Source organism: Myxocyprinus asiaticus, chromosome 34 (assembly GCF_019703515.2).
Source record: "Myxocyprinus asiaticus isolate MX2 ecotype Aquarium Trade chromosome 34, UBuf_Myxa_2, whole genome shotgun sequence".
NCBI classification, from domain to species: Eukaryota; Metazoa; Chordata; class Actinopteri; order Cypriniformes; family Catostomidae; genus Myxocyprinus; species Myxocyprinus asiaticus.
Window position 1 is genome coordinate 36,383,808 of NC_059377.1, and position 18,226 is coordinate 36,402,033.

Sequence of the window (18,226 nt, forward strand, 5' to 3'; positions counted from 1 at the left end):
AAAGTAAACAATAAAATGCCAGTACTGAATTACTGACCTACATTATAGAAACATTCAGGACCACGGATAGTGGCAGCCAGCCAGGTGGAGGTTAATATATTCTGTTTTCCATTTCCACCTGGGGCCTATAATATATAACAGCAACACTCAATCAGGGCTATTCAGTAGTCCTTAACATGCCCCCATTTGAGCATATGGTGGCCACAAGATGTTCTTCTGCCAATATAGAGGAATGTTTTTCAATGCCTGCAATCATTGAGGAACCACAAAGCAATGAGTGATCACTGCAGCTCAGACATTTCAAAGGCTTTGTGCCATTTTTGTGTAAACTTTCCAGATTTCTTGCCAATTTTATATTTCCATCTTACTCCTTTGACAGCAAAGACTGGCTTCTTATAAACCACGCAGAAAAGGATGGCAGACATTTGATCACCCTTGAGACTTTAGTTCAATATATTATCATCAACAGTGCTCTATGAATTAAAGTAAAATGGAAACACAGGCTTAAACAGAAACAGAAGAATGCAGAATGAATCAACTGATACATTTTTAATTAATGATAGGTTATTTGGTCAGTGCTGGAAATGGAGTCCTAGTATCAAGAACCAGTGCCTGATGAAAAATATGTAGTTTTAAGTGTCCTTTGCAAAAAAAATGATTGCGGCTGTACCTTGGAACAGTAATGGTTTTCGATATATCAATGTACCATGGTACATTGATATATGATCTATCTATATTTATTTACCATGGTATTTATAGTTTTATGTAGGCCTATTTCAAGTCACAGTATGTCAAGGAATACCATGGTACTACTATGGTACATGTAAAAAAATTAAAAAACACGGTATTGCCATAATATATGTCTAAAAACCTTCATATTTCCATGATAACATGACCAAAACAATTAGTGGTCCCACACTACTTTTCTGTAATTTGTTGTTAGACCCAAAAGCTGCTGAATATCAAATGTTTTATTGTCATCATTATACAAGAATTTTACGTTATTGTCTTTATATAAATCACAGTATATAAGCATTCTCAAAGCTATTTTTCTCAAGCATTGATATCTTTAACAATCAACCACGTGTAGTAGCTGCTTCCAGTTACTCTATTTTTTTCTTAATTTTGCATCTTTTATTCAAGCTATCTCAAAAGTAATTTATTTACACAAATGTACATAAACATATATAAAAAACATTTGAAAACGGTATTGTTAATATATATTTGATTCCAGAGATTTGTGCACGTTTTATTATAATTATAATATGTACAATATTTTATGATTGTTTTTATAATATTTTTTATAATTGTTATAGGTATTATTATTATTAATAGCAATAAATTAGCCGATTATTTATTTATTTATTAGATTTGTTCATTTGGGAAGGGCTGGCCAAGGGTGACACGTCACACAGTATGAATCCATACATTGGTCAAACACAAGGATATGCTGCTCTTTTTTTTCCTCTTTATGGTTTAGTTTTACACCCCAAACAGTAAACAATATTTTGACTAATCAGCCTAATAGAGCTTATACCTTCGAGAAACACTTTATACGAGTGTCTTATGCATGTTTAGTCGCCTTTGCGATTGTTTTCACTAGTCTTTTTATTTGCGTTGTTTTCTTTCGCATCACTTTTCGAGACAATGGAGTCACTCCGCCATCAGCGCTTACAGCCCGGTATCGGATACGGAGCGAGCGCGACCGGGACTCTCCGATCCCTGCGGCCCGGTGTAACCGGTACGCTTTCTTCGGCGCAGACTTCCCATATCTCGGTGTCTTCCTCCCCGGGGCCGCCGCCACCACCTCCGCCCCTGCAGCTCCACAGCCTCGGGTCCGGTTTCATGGGCAGCACGGGGTTCGGTTCGGTGGACATGGCGACGGCGGCGGGTCTGGGTCTGTCCAATCCCACAAATCCGGCAGTGCTGCGAGAGGCGGTGGACGCGGTGGTCCGCAGCTTTGCGAAACACACGCAAGGATACGGCAGGGGTATGTGGAGTGAAACATGAAGATGTTTTGTATAATCAGAACATATGCTTGAGTTATTTCATGTAACACATCCAGAAAGGATGCATTTTAAGTAGGCTAAGTGTCCAAAAAAATATAAGGCTCTGGCTGTGTCAAAATTATATTTGTGCATAAATACAATGAAGCCTATTTCAAGACCATTACGATTTTTGCATTGTGACATTATTTTCATAATTATTATCCCATCCCCTATTCTCATTCTTGTCATGCAAATATTAATTGTAGTATCTGCTGTGCTGCCTTGCTGATTCTAAAACAAAATAATTTTGTCTGGACATGACACTTATTACTGTATTATCATTGAGAATAAAGAGAATCTTAAACTCAAATATGATGCATCAGGAACGCATTACATAAATTTAACTTTGGTGAGAAAATATGCTTAAATGTCATGTAAATAATGTCACAATCCGAATAAATAAATAATAATCATAATAGTTCTAAGTTTACTTTATTTTTCTTAATGCAAACTTGTAACACTTTAAAATAAGGTTCCATTTGTTAACATTAGTTAACAACAATAGTTAACATGAACTGAATATGAACAATACATTTACAGCATTTATTAATCTGGGTAAATGTTTATTTCGACATATAGTAAAACATTTTTAAAAATTAAAAGTTGTATATGTTAACATTAATGCATTATGAACTAACAATGAACAATTATATTTTTATTAACAAACATTAACAAAGATGAATAAATAATGTAAAGGAATATATTGTTCATTGTTAGTTAATGATACCCAATGCATTTATTAATGTTTACAAATGTAAACATATCATAAAGTGCTACCATTATTTCATTATTTTTTATTTTCTGTATTATGAGAGCATATTCAAGTTATTTCATGTAAAAACATCAAGAAAGGAATGTTAAGCAGCCTCAATGCATTTAAGCCTATATTATTTAAATGGAAAGTATTTATATACATCATGGTAGTGTCTGCTGTGCTGCCTTTAGTTTATTCTGATTTTAAAAAATACAATAATAATGTGTCTGGACAGAACAATTATCATTACAGGATCAGAATCAGAATGAGCTTTAATGCCAAGTGTTCTCACGTACACAAGGAATTTTTTTTTGGTGATATGAGAAACAAGATCACAGAACATTACAGTGAGACAGAATATAAAACAAGGTAAGAGTATAAATAGACATACAAATAACAGGACATATAACAGAATGACGTATGTACATGTGCAAGTGGTAATGTACAGTATGTGCAAGGTAGGGGTATGCACAGTTATTGAATTAAATATGTGGATTTACAAATGTACATGAGATATGTATTTACATTATTGCACTATGGGAGTCCTGAGGCAGTTTAATTGTTCATGTGGAAAATGGCCTGAGGGTAGAAACTGTTCTTGTGCCTGAATGTCCTGGCGCTCAGTACTCTGTAGTGCTGGCCAGACGGCAACAGTTCAAAGAGGGTGTGGGCAGGGTGTGTGGGGTCCAGAGTGATTCTACCTGCTCGTTTCCTCACTCTGGAGACATACAGGTCTTGGAGTTTGGGCAGGGGGGCACCAATAATCCTCTCAGCAGTCCCGACTGTCCGTTGTAGTTTCCTTCTGTCTGATTTGGTGGCTGAACCAAACCAGACAGTTATAAATGTACACAGGACAGACTCATTGATGGCCAAGTAGAACCGTGTCAGCAGCTCCTGAGGCAGGTTGAACTTCCTCAGCTGGCGAAGGAAGTACAACCTCTGCTGAGCCTTCTTCACAATGGAGTCTATGTGGGTGTCTCACTTCAGGTCCTGTGAGATGGTAGAGCCCAGGAACCTGAATTACTCCACTGCTGCCACAGTGCTGTTCAGTATGGTGGTGGTGGTGGGGGGGGGGGGGGGGGGGGGTTCTCCTGAAGTCCACTATAATCTCCACTGTTTTGAGCATGTTCAGCTCAAGGTTGTTGTGACCAGGCAGCCAGCTGATCAACCTCCCATCTGTATGCAGACTCGTCACCGTCATGGATGAGGCCGATGACCGTGGTGTCATCTGCAAACTTCAGGAGCTTGACAGTGGGGTCTTTTGCAGTGCAGTCATTCATGTACAGGGAGAAGAGCAGTGGAGAGAGAACGTATCCCTGAGGAGCACCAGTGCTAATAGTGAGGGTCCCAGATGTGAGTTTCCCCAGTCTCACTAGCTGCTGCCTATCTGTCAGAAAGCTGGTGGTCCATCGAATGATTGGGGTGGGCACGGAGAGCTGGGTCAGTTTGGTTGAGAGAAGATCAGGCATGATGGTATTGAAGGCTGAACTGAAGTCCACAAATAGGATCCTTGCATAAGTCCCAGGTCTGTCGAGGTGTTGCAGGATATAATGCAGTCCCATGTTGACAGCATCATCCACAGATCTGTTTGCTCGCTAAGCAAACTGAAGGGGGTCAAGCAGGGGTCCAGTGATGTCCTTCAGGTAGGCCAAAACCAGTCTCTCAAATGACTTCATGACCACAGACGTGAGAGCGACAGGTCTGTAGTCATTAAGTCCTGTGATTTGGGGGTTTTTGGGGACCGGAATGATGGTGGAGCATTTGAAGCAGCAGGGAACTTGACACTGCTCCAGTGATCTATTGAAGATCTGTGTGAAGATGGGGGCCAGTTGGTCAGTGCAGGATTTCAGACAGGCAGGTGAAACACCGTCTGGTCCTGATGTTTTCCTAGTCTTTTGTTTCCGAAAGACCCGGCACACATCCTCCTCACAGATCATAAGTGCAGATTGAGTAGCAGGAGGGGGGTTCCAGGAGGTGTTGGTGTGTGTGTGAAGTAAAGATCAGAGCAGGGGGAGAAGTGTGAGACTGGGCTTTTCAAACCTGCAGTAAAACACATTCAGTCAATCAGCCATTAGTTGACTCTCTACAGAGCGAGGGGGGAGATGTCTTGTACTTGGTGATGCTCTTTAGACCTTTCCACACAGATGCAGTATTACTGTATTATTATTAAAGTATCATTATTGATTAATATTGGGGATGCTTAATTACAAACAAACTCAGTGGTCATAAAATTTCTTAATGCAAATTATCATTTCATGTTTTGACTTTGGGTCTAAAATATGAACTGGACATGTTCTTCATGAGAGCAATCCTTGAATTGCCTACCTAGACAGCTTTTTGGGCATTATTGGCTAAATGTAGCAGATTGTGCCCTGCTGACATGCTGACCTAATTACACTTAAGGGATTATTGTCGGATACATTCTGTAGCCAGAGTCCTACAGAGGCGGGTTACGTGTTTTAATCTACTTACTAGACACCACAGACCATCTGAATGTAACACAGTCATGTAGCCCAGCTTTACACCTGTGCGTGAGTGTTATATCTAGCTATAAAAAATTTCAAATTACTTCTACCCAAATATATCACCCTTGTATCTTGTTAGGAACTAGTAACTAAGCAATCAATTCCACAGTCATACACTTCCTTTATATCAGCCATTAAATTCATTGTATACTACCAAGATAGTCATAGTGAAAGGTGATTTAAAGCTGAAGTATGTATCTTTTTCTGTGTTAAAATACTTTCTTCAATCTCAGCTTAATATGCAGAGATAACTATAAGTAAGCCATTTGTAGGTACATTTTCTCAAAAACAGTAAACACTGTGTCACTGTGGCGCTATGAAAATTCCTGTGTTTGTTTTGAAAGATCTGCTTAGACCGCTTAAGGAGCGGGACTATCAATTTGTTTGATCAACGGAACTGTTTTCAAAACATTATTTTTGCCATTCCATTCGGTGGCACTAGTGTCACAGAAATTACATACTTCAGCTTTTTAGCTTGTTTTGCTGAAATCCTCCAAACTTGATATATTAGAGTAGATATAGACTACTTTAATAACATGAACATTTGTTATACCATGTTGTTATGAATTCTGATATGATGTGTTTAAATTTCACAGTGAATGTGGTGGAGGCCTTACAGGAATTCTGGCAGATGAAGCAGTCACGGGGTGCAGATCTGAGGAATGGAGCTCTGGTGGTGTATGAGATGGTCCCATCCAATAACCCCCCATACGTCTGCTATGTCAGTCTTCCTGGGGGAAGTTGCTTCGGGAGTTTTCAGGCAAGCACCTCATGCAACATTCCCTTTACAGTTCCCATGATTCTCATTTCAGGATTCTCAGATCTTCAAGAAATAAATAGTTGTCTTAAGTTGCCATCTGTTTCTAAATAATCTTTTTTTGAAATGATTTCTCTTGGGGATCTCTTGGAAGTGGTCTAAATGAATTCTAAGAGTATCTTCAGGATCGTATTATAGTGTGGTTAAAAAAACCCTCTTTGATCTTCTCAGTTCTGCCCAACCAAAGCTGAAGCAAGACGGAGCGCAGCCAAAATTGCGCTAATGAATTCTGTTTTCAATGAACATCCATCTCGCCGCATCACAGATGAATTCATCGAGAAGAGTGTGTGTGAGGCTCTAGCTTCCTTTAATGTAAGTTTACAGAGCATGAGGTATTATTTATAAACAGACAGAATTCAAATAACAATTTGTTTTGTAAAACATGTAAATATTTGACCCGACAAATAAATAGCTGGTAGCTTTTAAAATTGTTTTACATTTAGTTTAAAAACCATTTACCTTAACTCCTCTTTATTTACTTTATTAACAGGGAAACCGAGAAGAAGCTGATAACCCCAGTACAGGCATTGGTGCATTTCGGTTTATGTTAGAGTCAAACAAGGGGAAATCTATGCTAGAGTTCCAGGTAAGAGAGATCATGATCAGAATACTTCCTGAGACAAAGGTTGTGAGCAAATGTAAAACTGCTTTTAATATCTACATTTTAAAACATTTTCTTAGGAACTGATGACGGTTTTCCAGCTGCTCCACTGGAATGGAAGTCTCAAAGCCATGAGAGAAAGACAGTGCTCCCGTCAGGTGAAAGAAGTATTCTAATTTCAGTTGTACTTAAAGGGATTATATCATCATCAGTTTCAAATTTCCATTTCAAATTTTTGATCTTTTGGAATAAAAAAAGCTAGATGTACTATGACAACGCATTGTAACTCTCAGTACTCAAAACCTCCTCACTGGTCCATAAAGACCACTTGAAACGAATTGGCAAAAAAGGGCTTATTCCAAACTTTTGCAACATGACCACCCATATTTATGTCAATGACACTTATTTGATGTTCAGGCACTTGGCTCGGCCAATCATGGTGGGGTAATGAGGAAATAGGATAGATATTATTTCTATAAACTGCTAAATGTGTAAAAGGTGTAAAGTCCACCAAATCTTGTGCTGTTCCTGACAGAATTAAAGGCCCGTTTCAAGGATAAGACTGGAAAAATGTTTATGAAAAACTAAATTATGACAGTTTTGGAGGAAAAAACCTTCACTATCATTAAAGACTCAATTTTTTTTGTTGTTGTTGTTGTTGTTGTTGTTTTAAGATTGATGCATTTTCATTTCATAACATAATTCCATCAAATTGAATTGAGTAATCTTTAAAGCTGAAGTATGTAACTTTTTCAGTGTTAAAATACTTTATGCAGAGACAGCTATAAGTAAGCCATTCATTGGTTAATTTTCTTGTAAACTGTAAACATTGTGTCTTCCTGTGTTTGTTTTGAGTGACCTGCTTAGACCCATGTTAACTCAACCAATGCCGTGAGTTGGGGGCGGGACTATTTAACTTTTGAACAACAGAAGATGAGGGGCATGTTCAGAAGGCTGTTTTGAAAATAATTGTTTATTTTTGCAGTTCCGTTCGATGGCGCTAGTGTCGCAAAAAATACATACTTCAGCTTTGACTAAATAAAGTTCTATTTTTTTACATTAGTAAATGCATTAGGCATCATGAACTAACAATGAAAATGTTTTTTACAGCATTTATTTATCCTGGTTAATGTTAATTTACAAAATCATAATTGTTAGTATTATTACATATTTGTTCGTGTAGCATTGTGTTTATAATGGTTAATTAAAAAAATGTATTATTTAGTATATAGAGAAATTTACATTAGCCAAGATTAATAATTGTGGTTAAAGTATGGTTCATTGTTAGTTCATGTTAAAGGGTTAGTTCACCCAAAAATGAAAATTCTCTCATCGTTTATTCACCCTCATGCCATCCCAGAAATGTATGACTTTCTATCTTCTGCGCAACACAAATGATTTTTAGGTCCTTAAAATGCAAGTGAATGTTGGCCAGACCTTTGAAACCTTTGAAACCAAAAATCACATAAAGGTAGCATAAAAGTAATACATAATATTCCAGTGTTTTAATCTATGTCTTCAGAAGTGATATGATGGGTGAGAAACAGATTAACATTTAAGTCCTTTTTCACTATAAATTTTCACTTTCAGAGATTTAGTGAAAAAGGACTTAAATAGTGACACCCACACTTATGATATTGCTTCTGAAGACATGGATTAAACCACTGGAATCATATGAATTACTTTTATGCTGCCTTTATATGCTTTTTGGAGTTTCAAAGTCTGGTCACCATTTACTTGCATTGTATGGACCTACAGAGCAGAGATATTCTTCTAAAAATCTTTGTTTGTATTCTACAGAAGAAGGAAAGTCATACACATCTGGGGTGGCATGAGGGGGAGTAAATGATGAGAGAATTTTCTTTTTTGGGTGAACTATCCCTTTAACTATTGTAGTTCACGTCATGTTAACAAATACAACCTTATTATAAAGTTTACAGTATATCTAGTTAATAAAGTGCTGTGTGCCCGATAATTTAAATATATTTATGTTAATAATCTCCTTGTAAATATTTTTTATCCATTGATATGTCCTATGTTTAACTTTCAACAACATGTCTACAGTATTTGTCTGATAAATCTCTTTTAGCTTGATTTATTTATTTATACATTTATGTATTTATTTGACACAGGAAGTGCTTGCTCATTATTCTCACCGTGCTCTCGATGATGACATGCGAACACAAATGGCCGCTGACTGGGTCAACCGAGAACACGCGTTATCTGGTACCATCAATCGGGAGCTTGCCGCTACGGAACGCGAACTGGAAGAGGCCCGTCTGGCTGGACGAGAGCTTCGGTTTTATAAGGAAAAGAAGGACATTCTGCTGATGGCGGTGGGGCAGCTAGGTGGGTCAAACACTACAACTCTGCCCTGCACATGCTGAGAACATGAAGAACATCCAACATGGCATATGATTGTGACAGACCAGCCAACAGAGAAGTCTAAGATAGCACTCCAAATCTCAAAACAGCCTTTTTAAATGTGTGTGTGTTTTTGTGTGAGAAGGAGTCAAAGATTCAGCATTGTGAATAATTCCATTGCCAAAACAATTTCATCTAATCATCCATTTCTGTCAGTGGAGAATGAACATTTGAAAAATCTTTGTGAAGCTTTTTTTTTTTTTTTAAGATCTGTACAAATAACGCATTTTAAACTTGAAACTGAATCAAGCGCTATTTTGCTGCATTATTACTATATCAGTATTATCCTCCAGTATTATCGTCATAGATTGACTGTACTGGCACATGGAGCTACTGTGTCTGAGTTGGAGAATCAGTTTTGTATGAGGCCTTCTTGAAAATATTTGCATTGTAGTTCTCTTGAATTCTGTAATGCATGGGCGCTGCTTTTTTTAGCTAAACACCAAAGCGCTGCCCATTCGCTTATCTTATGAGATACAGATGTGTGGTCACATTGGACTAGTTAATTCAAATATTCTGCAGTTATATTCACAAACTAGGCTTAGTCATTTTTTTGACACATATGCGCTTTAGGTGCATATACAAACGTTGCTTTTAAGCGCATAATGTTTATGTAAACACAATCATATTTATTACCTTTAAGTTAACCAGTCTTGTAGTTATTGCCATGAAAGCCAAAAACCTTGGCGTAGATCTTTGCTTTGGAAGCGACAACGCTATGAGGGTAAGGTTTTCTCAGACTGTCATAGCACCTTTCACACTGACCATTTTCTTCAACCTATTAACAGAAGCTGTGTAATATTCAAACTCCACACAATGCACTATTTTCAGAGTTGTCCCGTTATTAGTTTGCCTTCTGTTATTGTTGTGATTGTAGAGCAGTCATGCTCATTTCTGGGCAACATTTATTTTCTACCTCCTTTCTGAAAGCTTTTTTATATGCATTTGTGAACACTTATTACCACGTATACCCATATGCAGATTTGTGCATGGAAAATGGTTTGGATTGAGATGCTTCTCTCAGAATAACACAGGAAGTAAAAGCAGATATGCCATTTTATAGAAGCTTTGTTGCAAAATCCCAAGGTCCTCTGTATTATGATTTTGAAATGATAACTTGAAATGATAACATAATCTTTCATCAATATTTCATCATCATAATTTTACAAGTTAATGAGTGAAGTAACAATGTAAATTCAATACTGCTACCGAGAAGCAGGACTGTCAGTGTTGTGTTGATCATTTCAAGCATGTAGCTGAACTACAAAACTTTCACCAGTGAAATTGCCAAGTGGCTTTCAAAAACGTTTTTGAAATTAAAGTGTTTACATCGGAAAATTCTGCTTAAACTGACTTTGATATGTCCATCCTGTTTGCTTTTCCTACTTTTATTCTCACCAAATCTTTTGAAATCTGTTGTTGCTTAAATGGGAAGCTGCTGAATCTTCACGCAAACACATCTCAATGTCTTTTCTGTTTCAATAAGAAATGTAATGAAGATCAGTGTAGGATGTGCGTGGTGTGAAACATTATCAGACACTGCTTACTGCTAGCTGGTTTAATAGTTAAAGTTACAGAGTAGCTTTGAGAACAGCTCAAGACAGATGGTGAGTTTATAGACTAGTTATTATACCACTCGAGAAATAAGGATGTTAATTTCACTAAACTATGCATTCACAGATTTTTGTTGAGAACATTTAGGCGCATTCATTTTGTCAAGTATGACATATGAAATATTCACCTCACCTCTTTACCCCTCTATAAAGACTTTCACAATAGGCCTACTTTGTTGGCGATTGTACTGGATCACTGCAAATTGTTTATTCATTTGGGACCATTTGAATTTTTTGATATCACAATGATAAATTTTGGGAAAAACAGGAAATTGCTACTAATAGTAGTATTTGGAGTTACTATGATATTTCAAAGAAATTATCTCATAAATTGTGTCATGTTTATGAAAATAACTGCTTTGTGAATACATCCTTAATGTAAAAAAATTCAATACCTTGCAAAACCCCCCTGTTGTTTGTATTTATGATAGTAACTTGGTACTTTAAATGTTTGATTATTCCATCATATTCCCATAAGTGTACTGACAATCTAAATTTACAGTAACCTTTACAATATGGTTTCATTCGTTACCATTAATTAATGCATTAGGTATCATTAACTAACAAGGAACAATATATATATATTTTTTTTTTACAGTATATATGAATCTTTGTTAATGTTAGTTCATAAAAATACAATTGTTCATTGTTAGTTCATAGTGCATTAACTAATTCTAACAAATACAACTTTTGATTTTAAAAATGTGTTATTACAGTATATGTTGAAATTAACGTTACCCAAGTTTAATAAATGCTGTAAAAATATTGTTCACTGTTAATCCATGTTAACTAATGTTAACAAATGGAACCTTATTGCAAAGGGTTACCAAATTGCATATACATAGCATAATACAATGCATAAAACATGTTGTTATTGCAGATTGTACAATTTTATAAAATTTGTATGGCCTTTCCCCTGCTGTTTTTTTTTCCTTTACACTTTTGTTTACCAAAATTATTTTTCAATTAATGCTTAAGGTAGTGAAATTTAATCAGTGCATGTGAAACATTTTATACATTCTCTATTGGTTTTGTATGAAGTTTAACTGCCATTTGACATGTTTTATAATATTTTGATGCATAACCAATGTAATTTTTTTGTTGATTTATATTCTTTACAAATCAATAAAGAGCATTTCATACACATTTTGTAGTGCAATTTTTTTGTAATCTTAAATGGAGACTTTTGAGGGGGCACTTGTAAAGTTACCTGATTCTCAGGTGTGGAAAACAGAACTGGTGGTCCATTGAGATAAGAAAATAAAGATATGAATGATAAATTAATAAATTCTGTTGTCATAGAATATTATAAAATAACAGGGTGCATTTAACCATTGGTTTGTTCAAATTATTTAATTATTCAATTTCAAAATAATCAGAGCTCCTTAATAATACAAAGTAACTGTATTTTCCTATTATATACCCCTTAAAGGGGGTAGTTCACCCAAAAATGAAAATTCTATTATAATTTACCCACACTCATTTCATGTTGCTCCAAACCTGTATGCATTTCACTCTTCTGTGGAACACAAAAGAAGATATTTTTCTCCAGTCAGTGAAAGTTAATGGGTCCAGTGTTGTTTTGGACTCCATTGACTTTCATTGTATGGACAATAACAGTCACAAAATATCTTTTGTGTTCCGCAGAAGAAAGTCATACAGGTTTGGAATAACATGAGGGTGAGTAAATGTTGACAGAATTTCATTTTTGGGTGAACTGTCCCTTTAACGGATTTTTCTTTTTCTTTATAACATATCATTTGCAAAACCAACCTTGCTAATAAGCTAGGGTGCTGTTTAGCCTTCTAACAAAGCAAATTAGCTCAACAATTCAACAAAAATATGATTAATATAGCACTATTCATTTTTAACCCAAATAATTTACAACAGGAGTGATATTAAAATTTTAAATGAATGAGACTTTTTTTAATTCAGTAAACATCAACATTATACAATTTATCGATATTACAGAGGTAGCAAAAGTAGTACTCAGCGATGCTAACACTTTTCTTTTCGTCAGGCGAAATAAATGACTTCCTAAGCAAGGCTACTTAGGGTCCTTCGTCATCACGGCGCAGTTCATGTGTTTTAGAATGCAATGACAGTTTAGAATAGTTATGAATGATTACTGAGTATTTATGTTATGCTACGCTACGGGTTGTAGCTATGGTCTTAGTTTCCAATAAATAAATCGTTGACATTCAGTCTTAAGGTCCTTTATTAATCATGTTGGCCGCAGTTTCGTCGAGGTTTGTCCTTCAAGGCTGCTGGAATCTTTCAAATCTACAATCGTCTTTGAATCGGATACAGAATCTGTCACAAACAGCATGCAAGGTAAACAATTGCTTATCTTTGATAATGAATTAATAATAACGCTATATTCCACGGGCAATTTACTGTCGTTACATCTGATTTTGTCTTTATATCTCAGAATACAGTTATTGTGGAGCGCTGGTGGAAGGTTCCTTTGTCAAAGGAGGGAAAGCCACCCAGACTCCATCCACGACGACATAAGGTGTACCGCTTGGTTGAAGATACAAAACACAATAATACCCAAGAAAAAATGGAGCTCATCCTCACTCAGACAGTGCCCAGTGAGTACTTTCTTTACAACCCGTTACCATGGTAAACCTAGTTTGTGTTATAAAGATTTGGTTCCAAAGTTCTCAAACTTGGTTGCTTGAAGTTGATTTTGTTTTACAGAGCTTGGTGGACGAGGAGACACAGTTTCTGTGAGGAAATCAGTGGGCCGCAACAGTTTACTACCCCAAGGCCTGGCTGTATACCCCTCACAAGAAAACAAAGATATGTTTGCAGAGGAAAGAAGGGTTAGTTATCTCTACGTGAAAACCAATGCATTTAGAATGCCACATTCCATTATAAAACTGTTACTTTGTTTTTCCTGCAGCTACTGCGTGAAGGAAGACCGGAGGATAGAGTGCAGACACGCACAGGACAGCTAGTGAGTTTACTTGTGTGTTTTAAATTATGCAAACATTAAAACATCTAGCCAAGCCAATTATCCAATCATGTGTTTAAGTGCAAAATTGCTGGTTTCATATTAAATATGAGTGATATTGGTGGCAGCACTGTTAGTCTTCATTTTGTCTCTGTTTTCTTTTGTAGACCGTTGAATTCCTGAAGAAGACACAGCTTGAAGTTGCCATGCACACTTCCATTCAGTACTCACTCACAAAAGAAATTGTTTGCAGACAGTTTGTTAGACGGGTAAGACACTAGAGAGAAAAAAAGGTTCATTGTTATATCTATTGGTGAACACAAATTGTCTCATTAGAATATTAAAAGTATAAAAGTGGCACGTGGTGACATGGCACGTTCTAAAATTCTAGACAACTGTTTTCAGATTAACAATTTTTTATTGATTCACATAAATGAACATAGAAAAACAAAACATATATACACAGAATCAACATTAACCCCCACTATTACCCTTCCCCCTCCCAATCCCACCCTGGCCCCAACAACATCCCAGTAGTCGTAAATGATATTGACACACACAAAATAAATAAATAAACAAATAAAAAATATAATAATAATAATAATCACACATCCATAAATGACATATACCCACCCATTTCTCCACGAACAAGCTATACTTCCCCATTCTTCTAAATGACCCCTCTTCAAAGGCTGCCACCCTTCCCATCTCCGAGCACCACTCCTGAAAAGAGGGTGCTCCAGCCCCTTAACATTATCTGCCTAGCGATCATGACACTGGTTAAGACCCAACTCTTTATGTATCTACTTTCAATATCGATGACCGCCCCATCGCCCAAAATACAGAGTCTGGGGCAAAATGATACCCAAGTGCCCAATATATCGCACACCAAACTCTGAACCTTTAACCAAAACTCCTGGATCTCAACACACCCCCAAAAGACATGGGTTGTGTCTCCATCTTCTGAATGGCATCACCAGCAGGTGGGTGTATCTTTAAGACCAAGCCTATACAATCTAGAGGGGGTCCAATAGAACCGATGTAAAATCTTGAATTGCATAAGGTGCACCTTTGAGTCTCTAGATGCAGACTTGATGTTTTTTAGAATCCTAGCCCACACTCCCTCCTCCAATACCAAGTTAAAATCTTTCTCCCATAATCGCTTGAGAGTTGATGAGACTCCGTCCCCCAGACTCTGAATTAGCAGGGAGTAATGCACTGATGCCTCATGACCTTTTCCAAAAGCAGTAAGCACCACTCTCATAGTATCTGCCGCTTTAGGGGGTGTATGCTATTCCCAAAAATAGTATAGAGCAAGTGGCGCAGCTGTAGATACCTAAAAAACTGAGATCTGGGAATCCCAAAATGTTGAACCAAATTTTCAAAGGATCTCAACACACTATTCTCATATAGGTCACCGAGTGTAGTAACCCCCCTCACAATCCACTCTGACCAACAGAAAGGGGACTTATTAATACGTAATTTGGGGTTCAGCCATAAGCTCGAGGCAACATTTAGATAAATATCCGAATTAAACACTCTGGACACTTTTGTCCATACCGAGTGCAAATGCGAGATAACGGGGTGTAACTTCTCCGGTTAGATTGATAGAAAGGCTTTGCAATGGCAAAATAGGGGCAAGAACTTCCTGTTCAATACAAAACCAGGGAGGGGCTCTCTCAGGTGGAAGCAACCAATGAGCCAAATGTCTGAGACCAAACGCATAATAATAAAACTAAACTTTTGGGTAGGCCTAGCCCACCTTTGTCAATCGGCCTATGTAACTTATTGAAATGTAATCTGGGACGTTTACCATTCCAAATGAAAAACCTTTTTATTAGAGGGTCTAAATTAACTATAACTAAATCGGACAAATTTGCTGGGAATACAATACCCAAATACTTAATTCTCTGTTTGGGCCACTGGAAGGTGCTCGGCTGGAAAGCCGTTATCGGGCAGTACTCTGTCAGAGCCAAAGCTTCGGATTTAGACCAATTGATCTGTATCCCGAGAAATTAGAAAAGGAATTCATAATTTTGTGGAGGCAAGGCATAGATCTAGTAGGGTCAGAGGAGAATAATAAAATATCATCTGCGTAAAGCAAAAGCTTATGCGCCATACCTCCCACCACCACCCCTGGAAAATCATCTTCCCTTCTTATCGCAGCTGCTAATGGTTCCAGGGCCAGACAGAACAATAAGGGGGAAAGAGGGCAAACCTGCCGGGTGCCCCTATCCAGAGTAAAATAATCTGAAATTAATCCATTTGTTTATACCGCCGCTATAGGTTGTCTATAAAGCAACTTAATCCATCCAATATACATACTCCCAAACCTGTACATTTCCAAAATCTTAAAAAGATCCCATTCTACCATATCAAATGCCTTTTCGGCATCAAGTGAGATGGCAGCGACCGGAGTCTGATCATTCGCCACTGACCACATGGCATTAATGAAACGCCTAATGTTATCAGAAGAGCTGCGGCGCCGAATAAACCCCACCTGATCTATCTATAAGAGATGTCATAAATTAATCGATTAGCCAGAATTTTTGACAATATTTTAATGTCTAGCTGGATGAGGGAAATTGGATGGTAACTCTTATACTCGCTTGGATCTTTGTCCTTTTTAAGAATCAGGCTGATCTGGGCTTGTGTCATGGTTGGCGGTAGCTTTCCATTCTTTAATGATTCCATATAAACTTCTACCAAAAGTGGAGCCAGTTCTGTAGCATGAGATCTAAAAAAGTTTAGCGGCAAAGCCGTCTGGCCCCAGAGCCTTGCCTGCATTCAGGGCCTTAACTACCTCGTCAAGCTCCTCCTCATCTCGGAATCAAGAGAATTTTTTTGCTCAGTCATCAATTTAGGGAGTTCTAATGGTTCCACAAAGTTTCTAATATCTTCATCAGTAGACGAAGACGTGGAACTATAGAGATCAAGATAGAACATTTTAAAAGCATTATTAATATCAATGGCTGAGGTAAATATTTCACCACCAGCAGATTTCACTGACAGAATGGTAGAAAAAAAGACTCTCTGCTTTATATATCTAGCCAAAAGCTTTCCTGCTTTGTCCCCCGACTCAAAGAATGACTGTCTTGCCCTGGATAACCAAAACTCCACTTTCCGTGACAAAATAGTATTATATCTGTATTTCAATCGGGTCAATTCTCTGAGGCCATCAGATGATATTCGGCACTTCAACTCTGCCTCTGCACTTTTAATATTCCCTTCCAACTCCATGAGTTCTCGTGCTTTGGATTTTGTAAACAACTGTTTTCAATGAAAGTACGCACACCGCCTCCACCACTCGGCGTCTGTCGGCGGCACCCAGCTACGACTCTGGAGATTTTTTTAGATGCTGTGTCTATTTTTTAAAGGAAATTTTACTTTTAAAACTTGTCTCGAGACAACCGCATTGTTTTGTCGCCCTGCACCTTTTTTAGCCCAAGAATGTAAGTCATTATCAGTGCTTGACACACATCCAAAATTCGAATGCTCATTTTAGCATTTGAATGTGCATTTATTTTAAATTCAACTTATATTCGAATTTCTAGTTTTAATTTGACAGCCTGACTGACTCTTCTGTGACATTAAGTAGCTAGCAAGCTTTCTGTTTGTCTTACTGTCATGTCTGTATAACTGTCAAACTTTTAAAACTATTTTTAACTTTCATAAAAGGCTTTGTCAGGCCAACATCAAAGTTTGTCTTGACCAACTTTATCTATGTAGTTACAGTTACCGTCTGTCTGTCCACAGCTTGGTGTGGTTGTGCCTACACATGCCTTAACTCTTCCAGAAGAACCAATCACAGGACCAGGAGAGTTCTGGTGTAATGTCACAGTAAGTTGGTTGACTTTACAGGCAAGCATTGATATTCTTATAATCTATATAGCTAGAAGTGTACTGTGTAAGCAACAGAGCTTTATGATAATGTAGCTCAAAATTTCTTATATGAAGTTAGTTGACCTGATTTGTTCTGTTAGTTTGAACTTGTTGTCTGAAGAGTATTTCCTCTCTCAGGTAAATGGAGTGGACACAGTCAGAGTTTCCATGTCTGTGGTGCCATTTGTGGGTCCAAGCCAACATTGGCTTATGAAGAAACAGGAAGACACACAGCAATCTGATTCAGAATAGCATTTCCTTGTTAAAGAGGATGTGTTTAAAGAAACAATTTTGGGAATATATCCAAGGAATTTGTACAACAAAAAAAAAAAAAACATTTTTCCTGTCAATTCCTTCTATGAAGTCTGCTTTTCTTTTAGCTTATTGCTCTTGGCTTCTGAAAATTCAAAGACAAAACTCTAAACTTAGGAAAGTGTACTAATGTGTAGTTAGTCAAATTATGAAAATGTGAATTTAAAAGGTTTTAATAAACTGTTTTGCATCTCATAGCAAAAATAATGCGCATCAGATCAACTTTGTCTTGGTTTTCCGATAGATTCCCAATAAGTACTTTGTTAGCTCTTTGTGAAACATGAATATCCA

General features: G+C 37.2%; 2 protein-coding genes across 2 annotated transcripts; both read left to right on the plus strand.

Moving 5' to 3' along the window:
• Window positions 1-1,446: 1,446 nt before the first annotated feature.
• On the plus strand, window positions 1,447-11,926 carry LOC127425625 (LIX1-like protein). The gene is made up of 6 exons (XM_051671815.1): window positions 1,447-1,990; window positions 5,924-6,087; window positions 6,316-6,456; window positions 6,635-6,730; window positions 6,826-6,903; window positions 8,878-11,926. The coding sequence occupies exons 1-6, from the start codon at window positions 1,648-1,650 to the stop codon at window positions 9,130-9,132; spliced, it is 1,077 nt and encodes a 358-aa protein (XP_051527775.1). The 5' UTR covers window positions 1,447-1,647; the 3' UTR covers window positions 9,133-11,926.
• Window positions 11,927-12,836: 910 nt separating this feature from the next.
• On the plus strand, window positions 12,837-18,151 carry LOC127425638 (39S ribosomal protein L9, mitochondrial-like). The gene is made up of 7 exons (XM_051671833.1): window positions 12,837-13,116; window positions 13,214-13,376; window positions 13,486-13,610; window positions 13,691-13,744; window positions 13,909-14,010; window positions 17,498-17,581; window positions 17,762-18,151. Exons 1-7 carry the CDS (start codon window positions 13,009-13,011, stop codon window positions 17,873-17,875), a joined length of 750 nt encoding a protein of 249 aa, XP_051527793.1. The 5' UTR covers window positions 12,837-13,008; the 3' UTR covers window positions 17,876-18,151.
• Window positions 18,152-18,226: the final 75 nt, after the last annotated feature.

Coding starts and splice junctions, on each gene's coding strand:
- LOC127425625 (XM_051671815.1), top strand. CDS start 1,648: ATGGAGTCACTCCGCCATCAGCGCTTACAGCCCGGTATCGGATACGGA. Junction 6,731..6,825: donor AATCTATGCTAGAGTTCCAG/GTAAGAGAGATC, acceptor ACATTTTCTTAG/GAACTGATGACGGTTTTCCA. Junction 6,904..8,877: donor AAAGACAGTGCTCCCGTCAG/GTGAAAGAAGTA, acceptor TATTTGACACAG/GAAGTGCTTGCTCATTATTC.
- LOC127425638 (XM_051671833.1), top strand. CDS start 13,009: ATGTTGGCCGCAGTTTCGTCGAGGTTTGTCCTTCAAGGCTGCTGGAAT. Junction 13,117..13,213: donor TGTCACAAACAGCATGCAAG/GTAAACAATTGC, acceptor TTTATATCTCAG/AATACAGTTATTGTGGAGCG. Junction 14,011..17,497: donor GCAGACAGTTTGTTAGACGG/GTAAGACACTAG, acceptor GTCTGTCCACAG/CTTGGTGTGGTTGTGCCTAC.